Source organism: Lepidochelys olivacea, assembly GCF_965140295.1.
Source record: "Lepidochelys olivacea isolate rLepOli2 genome assembly, chromosome: 16".
In the NCBI taxonomy this organism is placed as follows: domain Eukaryota; kingdom Metazoa; phylum Chordata; order Testudines; family Cheloniidae; genus Lepidochelys; species Lepidochelys olivacea.
Window position 1 is genome coordinate 18,307,061 of NC_140426.1, and position 20,515 is coordinate 18,327,575.

At 48.1% G+C, this 20,515-nt stretch overlaps 2 protein-coding genes across 3 annotated transcripts in view; one reads left to right on the forward strand and one right to left on the reverse strand.

Annotated features, from left to right (window-relative positions):
• The first annotated feature begins 207 nt into the window (after positions 1 to 207).
• Positions 208 to 9,690, forward strand: BARHL1 (BarH like homeobox 1). The gene is made up of 4 exons (XM_084650475.1): positions 208 to 275; positions 590 to 1,261; positions 5,729 to 5,951; positions 8,856 to 9,690. The coding sequence occupies exons 2-4, from the start codon at positions 802 to 804 to the stop codon at positions 9,148 to 9,150; spliced, it is 978 nt and encodes a 325-aa protein (XP_084506601.1). The 5' UTR covers positions 208 to 275; positions 590 to 801; the 3' UTR covers positions 9,151 to 9,690.
• A 3,459-nt stretch (positions 9,691 to 13,149) lies between these two features.
• The window catches only part of DDX31 (DEAD-box helicase 31), a 73,021-nt gene continuing 65,655 nt past the window's right edge, over positions 13,150 to 20,515 (reverse strand). For both annotated transcript variants that reach the window (XM_084650408.1, XM_084650407.1), the window contains one exon: positions 13,150 to 18,107. In XM_084650408.1, coding sequence (XP_084506534.1) covers positions 17,960 to 18,107 — 148 coding nt within the window. In that variant the 3' untranslated portion in view covers positions 13,150 to 17,959. The remainder of the gene's footprint in view (positions 18,108 to 20,515) is intronic.

Genomic DNA, 20,515 nt, shown 5'->3' on the forward strand with positions numbered 1-20,515 from the left:
CTTAAGTGACACAAGTTGGTTTTTTTAAAGGGGAACGTGTCACCCGCGGAGCCGGCGGGTCGAGCCTGCCGCTGCCTCTGTCCACGGTGCTGAAACCGAGCCGCGCTCCGCCCGCCACGTCCGCCGCCAGGAGGGCGGCCCGCCCGCCCCGACGCCATGGGTGCCGCCGCTCCCAGGCGCCCGCCCAGGCGCTCTCGGAGGTGCTGAAATCTCCATCCCGCCTCGCGTCGTGGGACCAGCCTGGCTATTGAGCGCCAAAGCAGGATCCGGCCGAGGTGCTGGCAGGGCACCCTTCCCCCTTCCCCCCCCCTCCCCCACCCCCACACATTGATTTTTGAATCATTAACTAGTTACGGCGCCGAAAACCCCGTTGGGTCGATTTCCCCCTTCCCCTCCTCCTCCTCCTCCTCCTCCTCCCTGCGGGCGCCGGAGTTCAGCGCTGATAGATGTAGTGGGGAGGGGGGTGGGGGGTGGAGTTAGGATTAAATCGAGGGGGGGTCCCCCCCAAGCAAACTTTGACTTTTTAATCCTTTTTCTCTTCCTGTCTGTCTGTCTCTGTCTGTCTGTCTGTCTCTCCCCCTGGCCGCAGCTGGCTGGGATGCTGAAGCAGGAGAGCTGAGCCTTGGATCTAATGCACCGCGCCCCACGGGAATTGTTGGTCAACGGGCTCCCTGGACCCCACGCTGAACTCTGCCTTGCCCCAGCCCCACCCTCCCCCGCCAGGTCCGGACTGCCGGCCAATGTCCGCCTGAAAGGTGCCGGGTGCGAGCGATCGGCTGGGGCTGGGGGACGAGCCTGGCCATGGAAGGCTCCAACGGATTTGGGATCGACTCCATCCTGTCCCACAGAGCGGGGAGCCCGGCCGCGCCCCAAGGAGACCCGCTGATGGGGGAGTGCAGGTCCCCCCTGGAACTAAGCCCCGGCTCCGAAGTCAGCAGCGGGTGCCCGTCTCCCCACTCGCCAGGGAAGGAATGCCTGGAGGCGGCGGCTCCCAGGCAAGGGGTGGCCGTGGGCTTGGAATCTCACCTCCAGCCGGGGCAGAGCTCGGCGCCTTCCCAGTCCAGAACAGTGACCTCGTCTTTCCTAATCAGGGACATCCTCGCCGATTGCAAGCCCCTGGCAGCCTGCGCGCCTTACTCTAGCACCAATGGACAGAGCGGCCCGGAGCCGGCGGGGCGAATCCCGGCCAAACCCGGGGAGGACTTTAGAGAGAAAATGGACAAAAGTAGCAGCAACGCCTCGTCGGACTCGGAGTACAAAGGTAAGAGCCGAGGGGAGGCGAGAGCCCGAGCTACTGACCAGCTGCCCCCAGCCAGCGATTGGATTGCTTTCAAAACATCCCTCCAGCCTTTCTTTTCACTCCTCGCTCTGCTGTGAAGGCATTTTAAAGAGCTTGACATTTCCTGCACTCCCCCTTCCCATCCAAGAAAGCGCTGGTCCTCTGTCTCTGGGAAGAGAATTGGGGATGGTGGGGTGATTTTGGGTCCCTGTTATTTCTTGGGGGTGGGGGTGAATCTTGATTTGCTATTGAGCCCATAGGTTGTGTCTGGGAGGAAGCTGATTCTTTACACCTCCCGTCGACAGTCCAGCAATCAGGAATAAATAATGAAAACTTCACAAAGCTTGAGTTTAAAACAATCAGGTCGAACTTTAAATAGTGGGGTCAGGAGGGGGATGGGGGGATTTATAGCATCGTATTGAGGAATATAAAGATCACTTGGGGAGAAAAAATACAAATGAATACGCTCCTTCGATTAAACCCGCAGAATTTCCTTGCCCCTGTAAAGATCTGAATAATTATGAATCACAAGAGTGGTATGTGCCCCAGAACTCAATTAATATATTTTATTTTAGCAATTTCATTCTGCATTTTCGGGAGGTAATTGGCTAATCCATCACGCATAGAGAATTAACCTTTAGACTCTTGGAATTTTGCTTCCGAGCTATTTCCAGATTAGAAGAGCCCAAAAAGAAATGGTTGCCCAGCAAGTTAGATTTGTCCGTCGCTTTTAGACACGGGGGAAAGCTGTGCGAGTTTTTAAAAATAAGGCATTGTTTAAGTAACGTCAGGTGATCAGAATTAATTTCACTCCAGTCCGTTCGAGAAGGATCAGCTCTATTACCAAGCTATACAAATGTGGGTAAGCTCCATCATGAAAGGAGGAAGAGGTTCTTCTCATCCTAGTTCGTGAAAAACCCTGGCAGGAGACTGGGATTTTAACTTCACGTTTTTGAGAGGGACATTCTATAACCCCGGTGGGTTGTTGGGTTTTTTCCCGTCTGTGTCTGATTGTGGTGTATCCTTGCAAGTGTATTCGGTCTCTCGCACTTTCTTTTAAAACTTTTAACATGGAAACATTACAGATCGCTAGTTCTAACCTCTGCACAAAGTCCACAAGGGATACAATCATTTTAAAGGGGCCGTTTGAACTCTGCGCCGCTCGGATGCAATAATGCATCAGGCAGAATTAAGGTTTCTGCTGCAAACATTCCTAATTTCTGCATATTGTATTTATGGGTGACTGAAAGAAAGATTGAGGAATGTGGTAAAATAGGCCTGAATTTCCTTGGAAGAAGAGAACTTTGATCTTCTCTGCTTGGCTGCTTATTTATTTGTATCTTTCTTAATAATGTTTTACCTACTGGCCTCACGATTTTAATTATAATTAATTCCCATCCTCTATTTTACAGCAGATAAAAAACCCCAACAGCAACAACTAAATATTAAATTCATTCATGGGGAAGTAAGGGAAACGTGCCTCTTTAAAAATATAGTTTAGGTAGCAAACTATTTGCCAAGCAGATTTTGGAAACTTTCTGAATATGCCCGAATGAAGCTGCATTTTATATTCTCATTCCTCTCACAATAAGCAGAAGTGAAATGTATCTGGCTGGGGAGGAATAGAAATTGACTCCGGTCTTTTGAAGGAAGGTGATCAAATGGAAGTCAACATTACGAGCTTTTTTGTTTCTTTATTTTTAAATCCTGTCTCTCTTTTCAAAACTGCCAAGCTGGGAAAGAAACTAGGTAGAAAAAGAAATGCACGCTTGTATCTCCCCTCAAGCAAAAAATATAAACTATATATGTCGATCTGATCCTCAACAGGAAATTTTTCAAACCAGTTTTTACCATGAAAGATTTCTTGTCAAAGCCATGCACAGCCAGGCTGCCCGCAAGTGGGAGCTGACAAATTCCATTTCATAGTAATCGATTAAATAATATATAATAATGAATAATAATAATAAAATTAATAAAAGGCAACTAGCAGTAACCAGCCCTTCCCCAGTGCAAGGCGGAGTCCGCAGTCAAAGACAGCTTTCCCCTTCCCTATCAGGAGAAACTCGTAGCTTGTGTGTTTCCATTCGAATAAAATACAGCGGAACGGAAAACCATTTCATGCATCGAATGGTAACAAGCAACTAGTTGTTTAATTGTTTAAAAATATAAGGCCCAGACCCAAAGATAGGGCCCCTTCCTCCGTGTTGAAGCCACTCGTTCCCATTGATGTAAATAACCCTGAGCGCCCGATTGCTTTACGGACAGAGTCTCCCGAGTTCAATGGGAGGGTTGTTTAAAACGTGCTGGCACACAAGGATTTCGGGATTGAGCCCAGATGAAAAATAAACGCTTCCCATGAGTTTCTATGCAGCCAAAACATTAACTTTTTTTAAGTGGGGGGGGGACCCTGATATGTACAAGAAAAACTCCCTTAATAATTGAGCGAGCTTTTCAAAGCAATAGCTTTTAAGGGAGGTGTTTTATTTTATTTTATTTCCGCACCTCATCTAAATACTGGGCTAAACATATTTTCCAGCTGTGTTGACTAGTCGTAGAGCAAATCAGAGAAACTCTTTTGTGTTTAGTTGGACTGAAATCCAAAGGGAAGTTCAGTGGCTAAACAGGGATTCTGGGAATCCGGGAGAACAATCCATTCCAAACTCAGTCATTTCTCTCTCTCTCTTTCCCAATTAACTTTTTTGAGAAGTCCAAACTTTAATAATGTTTAAGTGTTTGGCTCAAATCATGTTTCTCAAATTCCAATGGCCGTCTAAGGAAATGCAGCTACATCTGCAATAACTTTAATGGCCAATCAAATAATCCCCAAAGTTTCTCCCCGATCGCTTCACCCTGAGACCTGAAACAAACATCGTGAAGATTCCGTTGAAAGGGTGTTTCCCAAACTATCCTCTTTGCAGAAGTCACAGGCTACTGGTTCCACCGGCCCCTATTTGATTTTATTTTATTTTTGGAGGGGGAGAAGATGGGGGTGGGTGGGTGTTTGTTTCGCCATTAAATGAAACAGAATCTCATGTTTAAGAGCTATTCAGCGGGTTTGTCTCTATCTGGTCTGCTAGATTCTGGATTTCTGGTTGAAGGGTTTCGTTCCCTGGTGGCTCAATTAACCGGATTATTGTCTTCCTACAGAGAGAAATCAACTCGCATTCAACTACAGCCCTGTCACTTCTAAAACCTTTCACAATGAAATTTACCATAAACCCCTGTAAAAACCTAATGCAGCCAATTTATATAAACTGAAGCTTTTTGTTACATAATCTCTTTCAGGAGGGGGAAAAACAGAGCTTTTCTTGCTTAGATTTTCCAATCTCGTACAGATGTTTTCGGGTGTAAATCATTCTTTCTAGCCATCAGCGTCTCTGTAATATATTGATCTGCTTGTGTGTATATTATAGACACACAGAGACTTTCCTGCGTTAATGAACCATCAATAAAACCTCTCATTAGGCATTTTAAAAGTTAAATCATGGCAAAAGCCTGGCCTCATAGCACCACTTCTCAAATGTTTCCTTCTACCCGTTTAAGGGTTCCATTTGTCTTATGCCTGTGCGCCGTATGCCCTACTCAGAGATATACGCATTTCTTTACAGCATATTAACAATCATTTGTCAGTGAAAAGTGGCTCTTTTTAAGCATTACATGAATTAAAAAGTAGGCCATGCTAACAAGCCCCCCACTAACACCAAATCCGCAGCTCCACAACTTTATGGTCAGCAAATCCAGATCCTCCCCCCCCCTCCACACACACACTTGATTTTTCCTGTACAAACATCAACCGATCCATCATTGCAAAAGCATTGGTCGGGTTGACTGGGGTAAACCTAGAGGAGATGGGGAAACTCTGTTGTCAGGCATGACAGCGGAGGAGGAAATGTAAAGGGACTCAATCAAAGAGCTCGCAGAATTATATATATTTTTTAAATGAGGATTTCTACTAAAAGACAAAATACGGGTCAATCCTGGGTGTATCCTATACATACTCTGGATATATTAGCCTTTTCCCCAGGAATTCATTCGCTCTCTCTCTCTCTCTTTGAACTGCATCTCTGGTATTCAAACGAAACATGGACCATTGGCTACTATTCTCATATCCGGTCATGCCCAGCATTTGCTCTTATTTTTCCAACTTCTTCTGCATTACCCTCCTTCCGAGCGGCATGACATTTGAATCCCATCACCAACCTCACAGAGCCAAAAGGCAGCCGTGATCAGAGAACACCAGGGCCTAGGAGAGAAGGCAAAAAACTCCAGGGCAAACTCGCCCGCTTGCATTTGCAAAACAATAGCCGGGCAGGGTGTGTGCGTGTGATACTTATTTCTTTCTCTGCCTGAGCCTCTCTGTTCCTGCTGTTGCAAGGAAGCGACCCAGAGCCGCTTTGCATCACCTCTCTTTCTGCCCTGACACGATGTGCATTCTTTCTCCCCCTCTAGTGAAAGAAGAAGGGGACCGAGAAATCTCCAGCTCCAGGGACAGCCCCCCGGTGAGGCTGAAAAAGCCGCGCAAAGCCCGCACCGCCTTCACAGATCACCAGCTCGCCCAGCTGGAGCGGAGCTTTGAGAGGCAGAAATACCTGAGTGTGCAGGACAGGATGGAGCTGGCGGCCTCCCTCAACCTCACTGACACCCAAGTGAAAACGTGGTACCAGAACAGAAGGTAAAAACAGCACAGCGCAAATCTCCCTGATTCCCACCCCCCACCCCGGACCCAGGGGAGTTCCGGGGGCAGCCTCTGGGCCCACAGCATCTTCCGCAGAGATGCACTAAACAGGCTTTCCCCAAGACACCAACTAGGAAGTGGCTTTGAAGCGAGTCCCTGAAAGCCACCAGGTTTCCCAGCGCGTCCGAAGGGCGGGGGTTTGAAGGGCGGGGGCCCAGGTAGCTGGGGTGCCAGGTCCCGGGCTGGAGCGGGCTGAGCGGGGACCAGAGGCTGCGGCGCGGTTTTATCTGGCAAAGGTAAAAAGACTGGGTCTGAATGCAGGCTGCAAAGGCCAGGCCCGAGGGGATGGGCGGCTGAAAGCGGCCCGCTGCTTGCCGCGGAGTGGCAATGCTCAGCGGGGATTTGCGAACCATAGCCACCACAGGAAGACAGACAGCCCCTTATCTCTAAAACCAAACCTCCCCGAGCGGGAGCCCAGGAAATCCGCCCCTGTACCAACCAGCAGCCCGGCTGGGCGCCAAGGAAAGCGGGCGCGGGGGGGGGCGGGTGGCATGGACCAGGATCGGGCCCGACCCCGCCGCAGAAGGCGGCAGTTTGGCCACCCCAAGCTCGGACGCCGCTCCTAGAACGGGCTCTTCATAAAATCACAATGAAAAACGCAAGCCCTGGAAGACCTGCCTCCAAACCCCAGCAGAGTGGATACCTGGGTGGGGGTGCAATGCGTGAAAGCAGAACCCGCCCCCATACAAAGGCTGGGGAACAAGGGATGAAGATGAGCCACCCAGCCATGGGCACACGGGGCTGGAAAGGCAGAGAGCAGCCCCTGGCTCCTTCCACACCGGGCCTTGCCGCGGTCTAGCGAAGCAACACGTGTCTTCCTCGTCTCCTTTTAATAGTCACTGGCTTAAAAAACAAAACACCTGCAGCAATGCCCCCCCCCTCCGTGCTATCCGTGTGGGTCTCCTATTCCCAGCCCCCCCCCCCCCATCCAGGTAACAGGAAGCCCCCACCCCACCCCACCCCAACAACCGTTCAGGAAAAAGGAAGAAATGTCCTTTTCGATAAACACAACAGCATAACACATCGGCCCATTAATAATAAATCCCGGGCATCCATAATTAACGCCAGTTACAGTAATTACACAATTATGATGATGATGAATAATTTAAGGATGGAAATGGGCCTAGCGCGTCAGCGACAGGCTCGGCTGATCCCCGGCCGCCTGCCCCGACGTGCATCCCGGGGCTCTGACCCCTGCTCCGGCCATTGTCTGGAGAACGATTGTCATCGCAACAAAAGGAGCAGCAAACACGTCTGGGTTCCAGCACGACCCGCTGCCCAGTAAAGTTCACCCTGTTTCTGGGCGCGGGGGCGGCTCTGGTCTGACATTCGGAGGACGCAAAATAAAATCGCCCAGCTAGGAGGCTGCTCCTTGGGGTAGTTTATTCTCTCTCTTTCCCACCCCCAGAGAGAAAGCGATGTGGGTATTTCTCAGGTCGGGTCTGATCAATGCTTTCATATTGCCATTTAGAAAGCGATCACAACATTTCGCTTTTTTGCGGGGGGGGAAGGAACGGGAACAAATCTGGTGAGAGTTTAGTTTCCCCGTTTAGGGTTATTTATTTGGTTTCAACTAAACTCCTAAGGCCGCGATAAAAAATTCCAGGTGCTATTTCTCTCCCCAGATTTCCAAAAGGCCTTGTACGAATTCAGTCTTCCTTCTAGCTTCATCTGAAACCTGAACTTTTTAAACACCGGTTTAAATTTGGTTTAAGTGATTTTCTGGGGCTTGTGTGAACGTTTTAAGAACCCAGCGCACTGATTAGAAACCAACAAGAATCCAAATGTCTGAGAGGGCCGAACTCTTCAGGAGAGCGTGTGATTCTGTCTTAGCATGTGATCATCATATATGATCACATCAGACAGATAGAAAGATAATCACCTGCCTGAGCTGGCAAATTAGAGATGGATGTTTCCAATCACTGTAGATCAGCGTATGTGCAGTTACATGTTACCATGTGCTGTGATCACATATTATTATTAATTATTCTTACACACACAATATAGCAGAGAGTATGTCTGATGCCATTTGCCTGAGCTGAAAAAATATATTCAGGCAACTGGTATCAGACATACTATCTGATACGTTATATACTTGTGAGTGACTAATAAATAATAATACCTCTCTCATGATCACAACACGCAATAAAATATACACATTTTGCCCGGGGGGCATAGCTGGCATTGCACTGCTAACATACTATGCTATACGTGGGCTTGTACAAATAGAGGACAATTAATACTCTTGTCAATTTCCCCTCCCCCCCCCACACACTTCACGTTAATATTCGCAAAGTTAACATCCAGAGAGTCCACCCGCGTTCCTGGCCGTCGGGGTAATAAATCGCTGCGGGAAGAGGATTTGGGTTCTGGAAACAAGCGTCAGCTCAATAAAAAGAACAGGAGGACTTGCGGCACCTTAGGGAGGAACACATTTATTTGAGCATCAGCTTTGGGGGGCTACAGCCCCCTTCATCGGCTGCATAGAATGGAACATGCAGATCAATGATTGTGTTGCCCTGCGGTTCAGCACAGGCGTGTGAGTGGGTGTGAAAGATTCCACAGCTTTCACCCGAGCTATATCAGGTGTGGGCGCTGCAAATCTCTCCCACCTGTGACTGCAGGAGGGGCTGCAGGGGTCTCCAGGGGCTTGGCTGCTCCTGAGAGAGCCGGGGCTGGAGCGTTGCAAACTCTGGAAGGGTGCTCAGGTTTCTTGCCCATGGAAGGCCGGCGGTTTGGCCACGTCCGCTCAGTCGGAGGAGTGGGGGTGCACCCCCGGGGCTGCTTTTCTGTCGCATGCTGGCTCTCTCCTGACCCGCGTATCTTGGCTTCCCTCCCCAGGACCAAGTGGAAGAGGCAGACAGCAGTGGGACTGGAGCTACTGGCAGAAGCTGGGAATTATTCAGCCCTCCAGCGAATGTTCCCATCTCCCTATTTCTACCCGCAGAGCTTGGTCTCCAACCTGGACCCCGGAGCGGCCCTCTATCTGTACCGGGGTCCCAGCGCCCCTCCCCCGGCTTTGCAGAGACCTTTGGTACCCCGGATCCTCATTCACGGACTGCAGGGGGGTAGCGAGCCGCCCCCACCTTTGCCCCCCCTGGCAGGCGTCCTCCCGCGAGCGGCTCAACCGCGGTGAAGCGCCGAGTTCGCAGCAAAGCCCGCTGCCAAGGAAGCCAAGAGGCCCCCTCTGCTCCCTTGCGTAGACCGCCCTGACCATCAGAAACTGTACCCCGAGCCTGGGGGGGGGGGAAGAGAGGCGGGCCGGATCCTTGGCACTTCAACCCCCGCCTAGCCACCTCACAAAACCATCGTTCACCCTAACGGAGCAAGAGGAAGCTGGAAAGGAAAAAACACATCAAAGGAACATCTCGCGCGCTCTTTCGATGCGGTTGGTGATCCGCGCTGCCTAACCTGGAAGGGGGTGAGCGATCGCCTGCCTAGCAATGGAGAAAGGGAACCTAACAAACGACAACTCAAACTTCCTGGAAAGCATCTGTTCAACTCTGGGGTGGGCGGGAGACACGGAGGAGCTAGGAGGAAACACACAAATAGACAAATCTTTTGTGATCGCCCAGACACAGACGATTCCGAAAGACCTTTCAATACTGAAAAATATCCTCCTTAAAAACATTGAGGGGATATAATTCCCCCCTCCCGCGCACACGCACAACACAGATTTTTTTCCGGCTTCACCCCCCCCCCCCGCCCTTCTCTTTTTGCCCATTGAGGCCTTTCTGCCCCTTCCCCCGCTTTCTAGCACTAAACTTTGCCACACACACAAAGGAGACTTGTTTCAGAGTAGCAGCCCTGTTAGTCTGCATCCCCAAAAAGAAAAGGAGTACTTGTGGCACCTTAGAGACTAACCAATTTATTTGAGCATAAGCTTTCCTGAGCTACAGCTCACTTGGTGGGATGCATGCCGTGGAAAATACAGTGGGGAGATTTATATACACAGAGAACATGAAACAATGGGTGTTCATAAATTGGTTAGTCTCTCAAGTGCCACAAGTTCTCCTTTTCTTTTTTAAAGGAGACTTGGGGACAGATAATACCCAAAGATCAAATAAGGAATCTCCACAAGCTGCAGAATTCAGAAGCGTTCCCCTTTCAGACGGAGTTAGTTTGAAGAGAGGAACCGAATTAATCTGCTAAATAAGCCTTTTTTTTTTTTTAAAAAAAGAGCCGTATTACGTTTTAAAGGATCAATAACAAGAGGAGGTTTAGGATTCTGGGCGTAGGAGACACACCGTTAAACACATCTCAGGTTTTGTTTCCATTCAACGAATTCACTGCGTTCCAATTATGTACCGGCTTGAAGCTCTATTTCACCAGCAGGACCAGCCCCTGGCTAACTTCAGGCTGGAGTTTCCAGTTCCTTGCAGTTCCAAACACACTTCCTCGAAAGAAAGAAAGACAGACAGACAGACAGACTTCCCTCATGCTAAACACGCGCCCGACTTCAGTGGTTTTTGCCTGAGCAAGGACTGGAGGATGAGGCAAAGGTAATTGCCAATAAACTAGCTCACCTGAGCATGGCTTCTCATTTTTGTTGGTTTGTTTGTTCCCAAGTATTAGCCATTCTCCTTTCTGCCATCCCCAGGCCGCGCTTTGCGATAGGGCATCCGTTCCTGGCCTTCGTAAGTAACAATTCTACTTGTGCAGAAATGGGGGTAGGTAGGCGGATGGCCCGCGTGTGCTGACATGAAACATACAACATCTGGACCCTCGTTAGATTCATAATGAACAGCTCGGAGCTCGCCCCATGGCACCGACCCATTGGGTCGCAGTATTACCTAGAGTAAGAGGAGCCCTTTCATGCTAACCCGAGAGTATGTAACTAAGAAAAAATTGTAAATACTTGTGTGCAAAATGTATATGAATTATTTATTTGTGAACCCCGAGGACGTATTTGTGTAAGTGATTCTTGTAAGTCTGTATTCCCGGGTTCTCCTGTCTGGACTTTGCAAGGAAAAGAAGCGAAGGAGAATGCGGCTTTAAAGAGATCAGAAAAGAAAAACAAAACAAAACTCTGGCTCGCCCTCTCTCTCTTTTTTTTTAAATGTGGAAATAAACTTCTTTACAAACAAGCAGATCCAGTCATTCGCGGCCTTTTTATGGTGTTTACTCTGGCTGATCAAAGAAGCCGAAGGGAAGGGGGTGGGGGAAGTTTCCACGATTCTCACCCACGGGCAAACGTATTTTGGCCACTCAAAGAGGGGGCCTGATTCTGCTGGGTTGTAACTCCACCCGCTCAAGAGAAGTCAATGCTGATTTACACACGTGTCTCAGAGAAAGGAGACTCATCCCTGACTGCCAGGGAGTCACTCCTGATTTCTACCCCTGGGAGAGGGGAATCAGGCCCTCTGATTCCAGAGCCACTCCCGATTTAGACTCCAGCAGGATCAGCCCCAGAGAAAACCCAAGCAGCGCCACAGTGCTGGCATGTGGGGAGCAGAGCCGGCAGCCCCCGCGATCCCTGGCAGCCCCCTTGTCCCGGCCCCTCGCACCTTGCGGGGTGGTGGGTGGAGGAGCCTTGGCGCAGGGCTAGCCGCGGTCCTGGTGAATTATTAACGCTAATCTTAAGTGTGTAATTGCCTAAGTGCTTTAAATGATCGCTTTGGAAAATGGATTGTTTCCACCCTTTAAAAGTGTCGCTCATCTGGCTGCAGCCAGCTAGCCCAGCAGCTGGTCACCGGGACAGGCTGAGAGCGGCTACCCGTCCCGGGGACCCGACAGATGGGCTGCGAGGCTTAGCCCTGGGCCGCCCCCCCGGCCAACCTGTGGGCCAGGCTCCTTGCACAACTCCCGTCTGAGCGCACGCTGCCCTTCCCGTGCGGGGGGGGACGGGGACGGGACCCTAGACTGCAGCAGGTCCTAGCTCCCCGGCCATCCCCTCCCCCAACCCAGCTCTGCAAACTTCTCAGCACAGAGCCCAGGCCAAGTCTAGCGCCCATCACCTGTCACACCCCCCACCACCACTAACCACCCCAATGACCCCCGGCTGCAGCGTGGTGGGCCCCACGCCTTCCCCCGGCCGCTAGCACCGCGCCCCGGGGGGCGCCGTGATGGGACCCTACCTCGGGCAGGGCGAACTGCTGCTGATCAAAAACAACTAGCCCCTGACCAGCCCCTGCAGCAGGAGTGATTACTACAGCGAGGGACGCTGGGAAAGGGGGGGGACCAGGCTGGGCCAGGGATCTCCATGTAAATGGCAACGATGGAGAGATCTCGGGGAGGATGGGGTGGTGGAAAAAGCCTTCGAAGAAATAACACCCAGAATCTCCCAGGCCTAAGGAACGCCAGATCCAGAGCTGACCCTGTTTCTATTTATTTTGTTTTGTATTCTTCCTGACAGTATGTCAGCATTGTTATAATTTTGCAAAATGCACAGCAACTAATTAAGTCAAGCAGCCCCCTTGCCTTTGTGGAGGGTGCTGTTTCTTTGCATCTGAATGGTGGGGTTTGGTAAATCCCCGGCTCTGGATAGGAGGGATTGTCCCCAGCTCAGGGTTAATGAAGTGGGAAAGGAGTCTCTCAGAGCAGCATGCAAACAAAACCCCCCATGCAACAAACCCAGTCCAAAATCCTACATGGATTGACTTAAACCCAGGGGATAAGTGCTTTAAATTAATCTCATTGAATAAGAATGAGGCCAAACAACACTCTTTAAAATCATATTAAAAATCTATCAAAGGACAACTTGCACTGGGTGCGCTTTTCATTTTGTGAGAGTGAAGGCAGAGAAAATACAGCAAACTTTCTTACATTTACCCAGTAGGAATGTAAATCAAAGACATTCTCTAATATTTAATTGTCCTTGTACCTCTTAGCAGATTGCATCTCTTACATTAATGAAGTACAAGCTTCCCTACAAGTTTAGAATGGCAATATTTAAATTTGTTTTGCTAATTCACACCTGGAAGAAGCTGGAAACCTCCATGGTAAAGTGGATTTTAACCAGCCTATTAAAATATTAACTAGCATAGTGTTTGTGCTAAAATTACTGCAGTAGGAGAAACCAAGGCTACAGTCCAAAAGAAATATCAAGCTTAGGGAATAGGAACTGACCAAACTAGAGTCCTTCTGGTAAAGAAAGTGGAGAGGTGTTGAACGTTAGAGCTGTTTCCTTAAGGGAGCTTTAATAGTCACAGTAAAAGAAACAGTTAATTTTTTAAAATCACAATTTAGTGAAAACACCACACTGAGTATATGCCCTTTATAATAATGAAGTATATTTCCCATGTAAATAGCACCTTCTGTAAGAGGATCCCAACGTGCTTTGAAACCATTAAAACATTTAACCTCACACTACCCTTCTGAGGTAGGGTATTATCGTCATTTTACAAATGGAGAAACTGAGGCATTGGGCGGGGGAAGAGACTGCCCAAAGAAATCATAGAGCAAGTTTGTGTCAGAGGTGGACATAGAATTCAGCTGCATCAAGTCTTAGTTCTGTGCTTTAGCCACAAGACTATCTTTCCCCAATATACTGAAAATTGGAATGCAATGGTCCTCAGGACAGGGCCTGCTTTATTACTAGCTGTTTGTACATCATCTTGCCAAGTGCAGCTGCAATCCTGGGCTCTACTCTAAAGCAAAGAATAAAATCCCTGGAGAATTCTTAGTGGAATTAAACCTGGTGCAATGGCTTTAAAACAAAACAAAAAAACTTTTGAAATCAAATGCTGGATGAGATGCATCAGTCATGTGAAAGAAACCAGCTACAAGACTACAACTGTTCTAGTCCAAGGATTATTTTTCCCCCAAGGGCCAAGATTTTCCTTGACAAACATTTCATTAATCTTTTGCTTTCTGTTCAGAGTTTGGGTTCTGAAACATCAACAAATTAGTACAATTGTCAGGCCCACTATAAATGCAATCTAGGTTTCCAAGCACAGAAAGGATCTTTTGTCCAACTTTGTGGTCCATCTTCATTTTTTGCTCTTTCGGTTTGAAGGGAGCTGGCTGCAGGAGGAATGGATGACAAGGGGGCTAACCCCAGCTCCCATTTCGAACATGGTAAATCTGAAGCAACTCCATGAAAGTCAGTAAGATTACTCTGCATCCCAACCAGTCTATGTGAGATCAGAGTCTGGCCTACTGTTTATACTGTATAAGCAGTGATTCACTTAAGGACATATACATGCCTGTGGATCGCTAGTCTGTTCCTTTCTCAATGCAGGGACTGTCAATGATCCTTTCTAACCGTTGACTTCAGGTGTAAACAGGTGCAACCATTGTGCCAAATGCTGGAACAAGGTCACAGCCTGAGTGATCAGGCAGCAGAGTGGGGTTCTCTGCAGAGGCTGAAGGAATACCCCCCTTCCCTCCATTCCAGACCACAGATCAGCAGAATCATCACGCTGCAGTAGCTCTCCATCAAAGGTATTTACAAGGCACCTATTACCCTAGCATCTAAGCACTGAACAAATTATGCTGAAGCACGAGTCCTGAACAAATGGTGTTTCTCTCTCTGCTCCCCTGGGTTACAGAGGAATGAGAATTTGGATGGGCAGGGAAGTTTTGCTGTTTTGTTTTTGATTACAGGCATTGGCCCAGGGAAAAGGTTTTATAGCAAAGGTGTCTTCAACTTAGATCTGAACACGCTCAGCCTGATCTTCTGGAAAGGAAGCCCCAAGTGGAGCCCTACCACCAACAGCACCTCCCCCTGCCAGCATCTGAGAGGTGAAATCTGGGGCATTTCAAATATCTGCGCAGCGTAGCTGTCTTGGAGGGTCTCAGAGGCAGTCTCTGCTGGAACCAGGCCCCAGCCCAAAGGTACATTAGGAGCAGAATCTTGAATTCTCTTCTGAAGCGAATGGGGAGTCAGTGGAGATCAAAAGCACCCACGGGATGATGCACCAACTTCAGCTTTCTTGGGATGGTTCCACTTAGCCTCTGGGAGAGCATGAATTGCTAGTCTGGCCCAATTGTGCAGCACAATTGTACCAGTCCCACCCAGGCAGGGCCCTTTCTGACCTTGAAAAGAGAGTAGGATCTGGCCCCTTACTTGGCCCTATGCCAGACACAGACAAAGATATGGTCACTGCCCCATGGATCTTACATCTTTGGACTCATGTTTATTTAGATTGTAAGCAAGAAAGTGCAGGAGCGTTTTTTGGAATGAGAATTCCAGGCTCCATCCACACACCAGGAATAGAATTCCTTGATTGTAAGGGTATATATGAATGGAAATCTGAAGTGCAGCATATCAGAAGAGGTGGGATTAACTGAAAATTAAAAACAAAAGGCGTTATCACTTTTAAAACCAAACTCTGCTGTGAAATCAAACAAAAAGTCAATGGGACAATAAAGGCGCCCTTTAAAATTTAAAGATACAGACAAATATACAGTAGAATTATGCTGAGGTTTTCACACAACCGAGATAGAATCTCTATACCAAGAGCAACACTCAATATTTATATTGTATGATTTATATTAAATGTGGTTTAAATTTAGCTAAAGCTGCTACATCTTCCTTCCTGTATTATCGGGGCAGTAAAGTGATAAACTAGATCAGAATACAGATTCTGGGACAGACAATGCAATCAGTTCGGCTGCACAGGTGTAACTGAGAGCAGAATTTAGCTACAGATAAACCCACCCATAAATCCAGGTTTGCAGAAGGGACCTCAACATCATGATCAGATCTTGGACTTTTCTTTAACTATACATCTATTTCCTTTACCATTTTTCCTGATGATCTCCCCCACCTTCCTTCCCAGAATCACTCAGCATTAATCCGCAGCTCTCAACTAAAAGATGGTGCGGCTCACAGAGAAAAGTATACAGGTAAAAAAGCTTAATGGCTCACTGTTTCATCAAGCCCATTACATGCCCCAATAACACAGAGAGCGAAGAGATTTCCTAATGTCTGACTGACATGTGTTGTCTGGTCTTTAGTATTATAAATTCACCAATAGTCTCTATTAATTCTCATATGACAATCAGCTTGGAGAAGGTCATACTTTTCCCACCCTTCATGCACAGGATCAATTCTCCCCAAGCTTACACTTTCTGCATCACATGATGAGTCATTTTCAGCCTCAGGTTGTTTTATAAACCTGATTTCCCATTCCCTTCCACTCCCACAAATATCAGGAGGGTGGTTTCTTTATTTAATTTTAATCTAATAAATGCTGATTGCCCTCCTACTCTCTGCCCTTCAGTTTTTCCACATCCTTCTTTCTCAAAAACTACTGCTGTCAAACCAGGAAGTCGCTGTTCAGTGATTGCCCGGGAGAAGGGAAGAATTGTTCTTGACAAAATACACACTTTTGGACTGATTGCTCTCCTTCTGCAACACGAGACCCAACTCACTGTTACTCCGCATCGTGTGTCACCACTTATCTCAGTGCCAAGTGGATACCATGCTGATTCGGGCAAATTTTAAGCCCACTTTGCACTGCTGTGAATTCAGTTTCATATACGTTCTTATCCCACCCTCCTTGCTGTTCTATCTGAGCCCCTTACGGTCGTGCATTAGGCGACATGACTAACATCTGTCATGTGTAGTTTGTTCTCTCTCTCTCATCCTCTCCCCAGGGGAGAATGGTGTGTGCAGTGGAGCGCACTGTTTTGGTAGGGTTTGTGTTTTGGTTCGGGTTTATTTTGTTTTTTAGCATGTGTGTTTGCTCTGTCCTTTTCTTACAGAAGGCAGACTGACGCCATGAGCCTTGCACTCAGAGCGGAAGGTGGTGAAGTTTGTGAAGGTCCGTAGTTCCAGTGGGAAACTCATTCTGCAATCTCAGACCAGGCCTTGAGAAAGCACCATCTCCTGCACAGAATGACGACCCAACAGAATCCTGGCCCGACTGACGTCACGGGGAGTTTTGCTATTGCCTTCAAAGGGCCTAGGATTTCGTTCCAAGTGCAAGGCAATCATGAATGGGCCCAATCACAGCCTCTCTCAGATCACACCACAAAGAACTCCCAGGAGTCCCCTCCCTCCTGGGTTCAGATGAGGAATAAAATAAATAAAGGAAGGAAGAAATTCCAGCTGTTGGGTCTTTCCACTTCAAAGGCAAACAGGGGAACACAAGGAGACAAATCAATTAGCCTACAATATACTCCTGAAAAGGAGAAGAAAATAAATAAATAAGCTTGACCGATGCCAGGAACAGCTAAAGTCAATGTGCTTTTCAGAATAAGCAACAAGGCGCGCTTCAAAATGATGGTATCATTAAGTGTTAGAAATGCTCCTCTCAGACTTTTCTGTGCTGAGAAGCAAGACATTACATGTGGCTAAATCCTGAAGGATTCAGGGACAAATCTTACCTATAAATTTTGCCCGAGACAGGAGTAGGGAATAGAGCATTTGGTCCTTTGTCTATTTACATACAATCTTGTTCCTAAGTGATTGGGAGTTTTGCCATTCACTTCAATGCCATTGAGATCTGGCCCAAATGCCACAGTTTGTTCAGGTCAGACTAAGGCTTGCATACTAGCTAACCTTAGAATAAGCAACTAAGGTAGTAATGCCCACTGCAATACTTCAGCTTTCTCTATTAAAAAAAATTAAACAATTGATTCCTATAGACCTTTTAAACATCATAATCGCCCCAATGAACTCCGCTCCTATCTTAACCCATTTGATGGTCACTTTATATTTTGGTGGTTGCACATTTCCCCCTACACTTCATGTGACTGCTCCAAATTTTCTTTACAAAAACAATGGTCATGGCTTAACACTGCAAAACTTAGAAACTTTGTGCATCTTCATGAAGCTGCGTTTATTTGCAATGGAGGAATCTTGACTGAGAACAGGACATGTTTGATTTCAGCCCCATTCAGGTCTTCTGGAGGCTCAGCTCTCTGAGGGTTTAGCCTTTTAAAAATTCTGTTAAATTCTGGTGCACCTCAGTTTGCGTTGCATGTCCCTTTGCCTTCTGCCCCATGCATTCTCCAGAACTAGTTTCTGCAGCAAAGGGCTGGAAACTCCCAGTTCAGGTCAGCATTTTCTGGTTGCCAGGTTTTCCATGTTTTTTCTTTCTCTTGACCTTGGATACACCAGAGTCCATCCCACTAGAGTATTCAGATCGCAAGATTTCAGCCAGGCGGGGTTTGCCTTGGGTTTTTCTGCGAAGGTCAGGCCTGAAAAGAAGAGAGCAAAGAGAAGGAGTTTACATTTCTTTCCTTTTGAAATCCAGTTTGGTGGGTTACTTATTCTACAGCTGTGCAAGTGACATTTGCGCATAGCAGCTTCCTCTCCTTGATGCCTGTTTTTAAATTCTGTCTCATGCAGAATTAGATATTGTTGTGACAGGTTTTTCATAAAAGTGGCAAAATATCATGCCATTTTTAAAAGGGAGCCTTTGTTCTGAACAAATGCTCTGGCGGGGGGAGGGGGGGAGGGTGTGTGTGTGCTGACGGCTGATGAAGTGTGTGACACAGCAGTTTTCAAATAAAAAAACCCCCAGCCTTAAGACACTGAGCAATGAAAATATTTTATAACAGAACTAAACCCTGTGCTAAAAAAACAAATACCCCAACCCAAGACAATTATTTCTGCCAGTAGCCTGCAAACAACACATACAACTTGTCGACTTTTGTGGCAGATACGGCAATTGCCTGCAATAGCCTGGAAAAACCTTCTTGAACTAAGTTTAAGTATCTTTGGAGTCCACTGTATGAGATACAAAGGTTCTGTATTATTGTGGGCCTGGCTGACCAAAGGACTGTACTGAACAATGCAGCAGACAAGAATGGTCTTTTGGGGTAATACGTATGAAGTGGGTTTCCTGAGAAATATCTAGGGGGACGTGAATACAAATTCCTGGCCTCCTCCCCAGGTATGCAAAACCCCAGCCTTTTGAAGCTATGCCCTGAGGAAGGGACCATATGGATTATCTATTCCTGGAATAGGAAGATCAAGTTGTATAAGGGAAAAGTATGCATGAGTCTGCTTGTTCTGAGCTATCGCTGTTATGAACTTGTAAACACAAGGGTTTGAAGGATTGACTCCTATCAGAGCACCCGCAGGAGTTGGCAGGCAGGGTGATCTCGAGTAAGTTTATTAGCATGTGACTAGGCTCTTTTATTCTTTTAGTACTTTTTCTCTTTGATTCTTCCACCTTAAGAATACATGTGCTTGCTGTGTGGTAACTTATACATGAGGGCAATTCTGGCCTCTGAAGAGAGAGCCACCGACGCTGGCCTGTTTAGGCTCTCTGGCTTGCGGGCAAACAACACAGTGTAGGTACGGAATTGTGCAGCCTGGAAAAACCCCAGTCAGGAAGAAGACAGATGCAGGTCTCCCCCAAGAGAGGTGATGGCTGATGAGCCAGACCTCTGAGGGGGAAGACAGGTACAGTTGCCTGGAATTGTGACAGCTTCCGCACCGGAGTCTGTTGCAAAGACAACTGTATTCTGACTGGCTGCTACATTCCAAAATGGATCTTCTAGTGGTTCTATAGGAGAGGTGGGCAAACTACGGCCTGCGGGACCAGCCTGCCCGGCCCCTGAGCTCCTGGTCCAGGAGGCTAGCCCCCAGCCCCTTCCCCCGCAGCCACGCCAATGTGCAGGCAGCGGGGCTGCGAACTCCTGCCACTCTGAGAGGCATGGTGAGGAGACGGCACACGCGCGGCGGTGAAAACAGTTGGGTAGGTAGGGGATCCTGGGGGGCAGGCAGGGAGCAGTGGGTGGTTAGGGGCGGGGGTCTCCGGGGGGCAGGCAGAGAACAGGGGGCGGTTGGATGGGGTGGAGATTCTGGAGTGGTCACGGGTTGGGGAACGGGGGGGGGGGTTGGATAGGGGGTGGGATGGGGGGCAGTCAGGGGACAAGGAGTAAGGGGGGGTTGGATGGGTCGGGGGTTCTCAGGGGGACAGTCAGGGGGTGGGAAGTGGGAGGGGGCGAATAGAGGGAGGGGGCCAGGCTGTTTGGCGGGCACAGCCTTCCCTACCCAGCCCTCGGGCCAAAAAGTTTGCCCACCCCTGTTCTATAGGCTCTGCCACAAGGTCCTGGTCTGTGACTTTAGGCAAGTCACCTCCCCTCTTGGGGCTTCTGTTTACCCTCCCAGCCTTTAGGCTGTCTTGTCTGTTTAGAGTGTAAGTTCTTCAGTGCAGGAGCCATCACTCACTATGGATCTGCACAGTGCCCAGCACAGTGGAGCCCCAGCTGTGGTAGGTGCCTGTAGGTGCTATAGTGATATAAGTAATAAATAGCAATAATGGATCTCAGAGCCCATTGCAAAGCAGGTAAGAATGTATCTGCTCTTCTACATGAGGTGATGGTAGACAACAAACGCCCTGAGCATGCTCTAGCAGTGATATTCATTCATATACACAGGTATGCACTAGACTAGAGCGTTAGAAACCACAGGCGTTTGGTCTTGCATTTTGTGTTATATTGTCTACCAAGTGCCAGGTCATTTAGCAGAGGGGGAAACTGAGGCACAGAGGTGAAATGACCCACCCAAAGTCACATAATGAGTTGGGGAACAGCCAGGAATAGAACCGAGGAGTCTTGACACACAGTCACCTACTTTTATTTAGGTAGTAATT

Bases quoted from the DNA above. Each gene is read 5' to 3' on its own strand.
- BARHL1 (XM_084650475.1), top strand. From the start codon at position 802: ATGGAAGGCTCCAACGGATTTGGGATCGACTCCATCCTGTCCCACAGA. The intron at 1,262-5,728 runs GTAAGAGCCGAG...CTCCCCCTCTAG, and splicing joins GTCGGACTCGGAGTACAAAG to TGAAAGAAGAAGGGGACCGA. The intron at 5,952-8,855 runs GTAAAAACAGCA...TTCCCTCCCCAG, and splicing joins ACGTGGTACCAGAACAGAAG to GACCAAGTGGAAGAGGCAGA.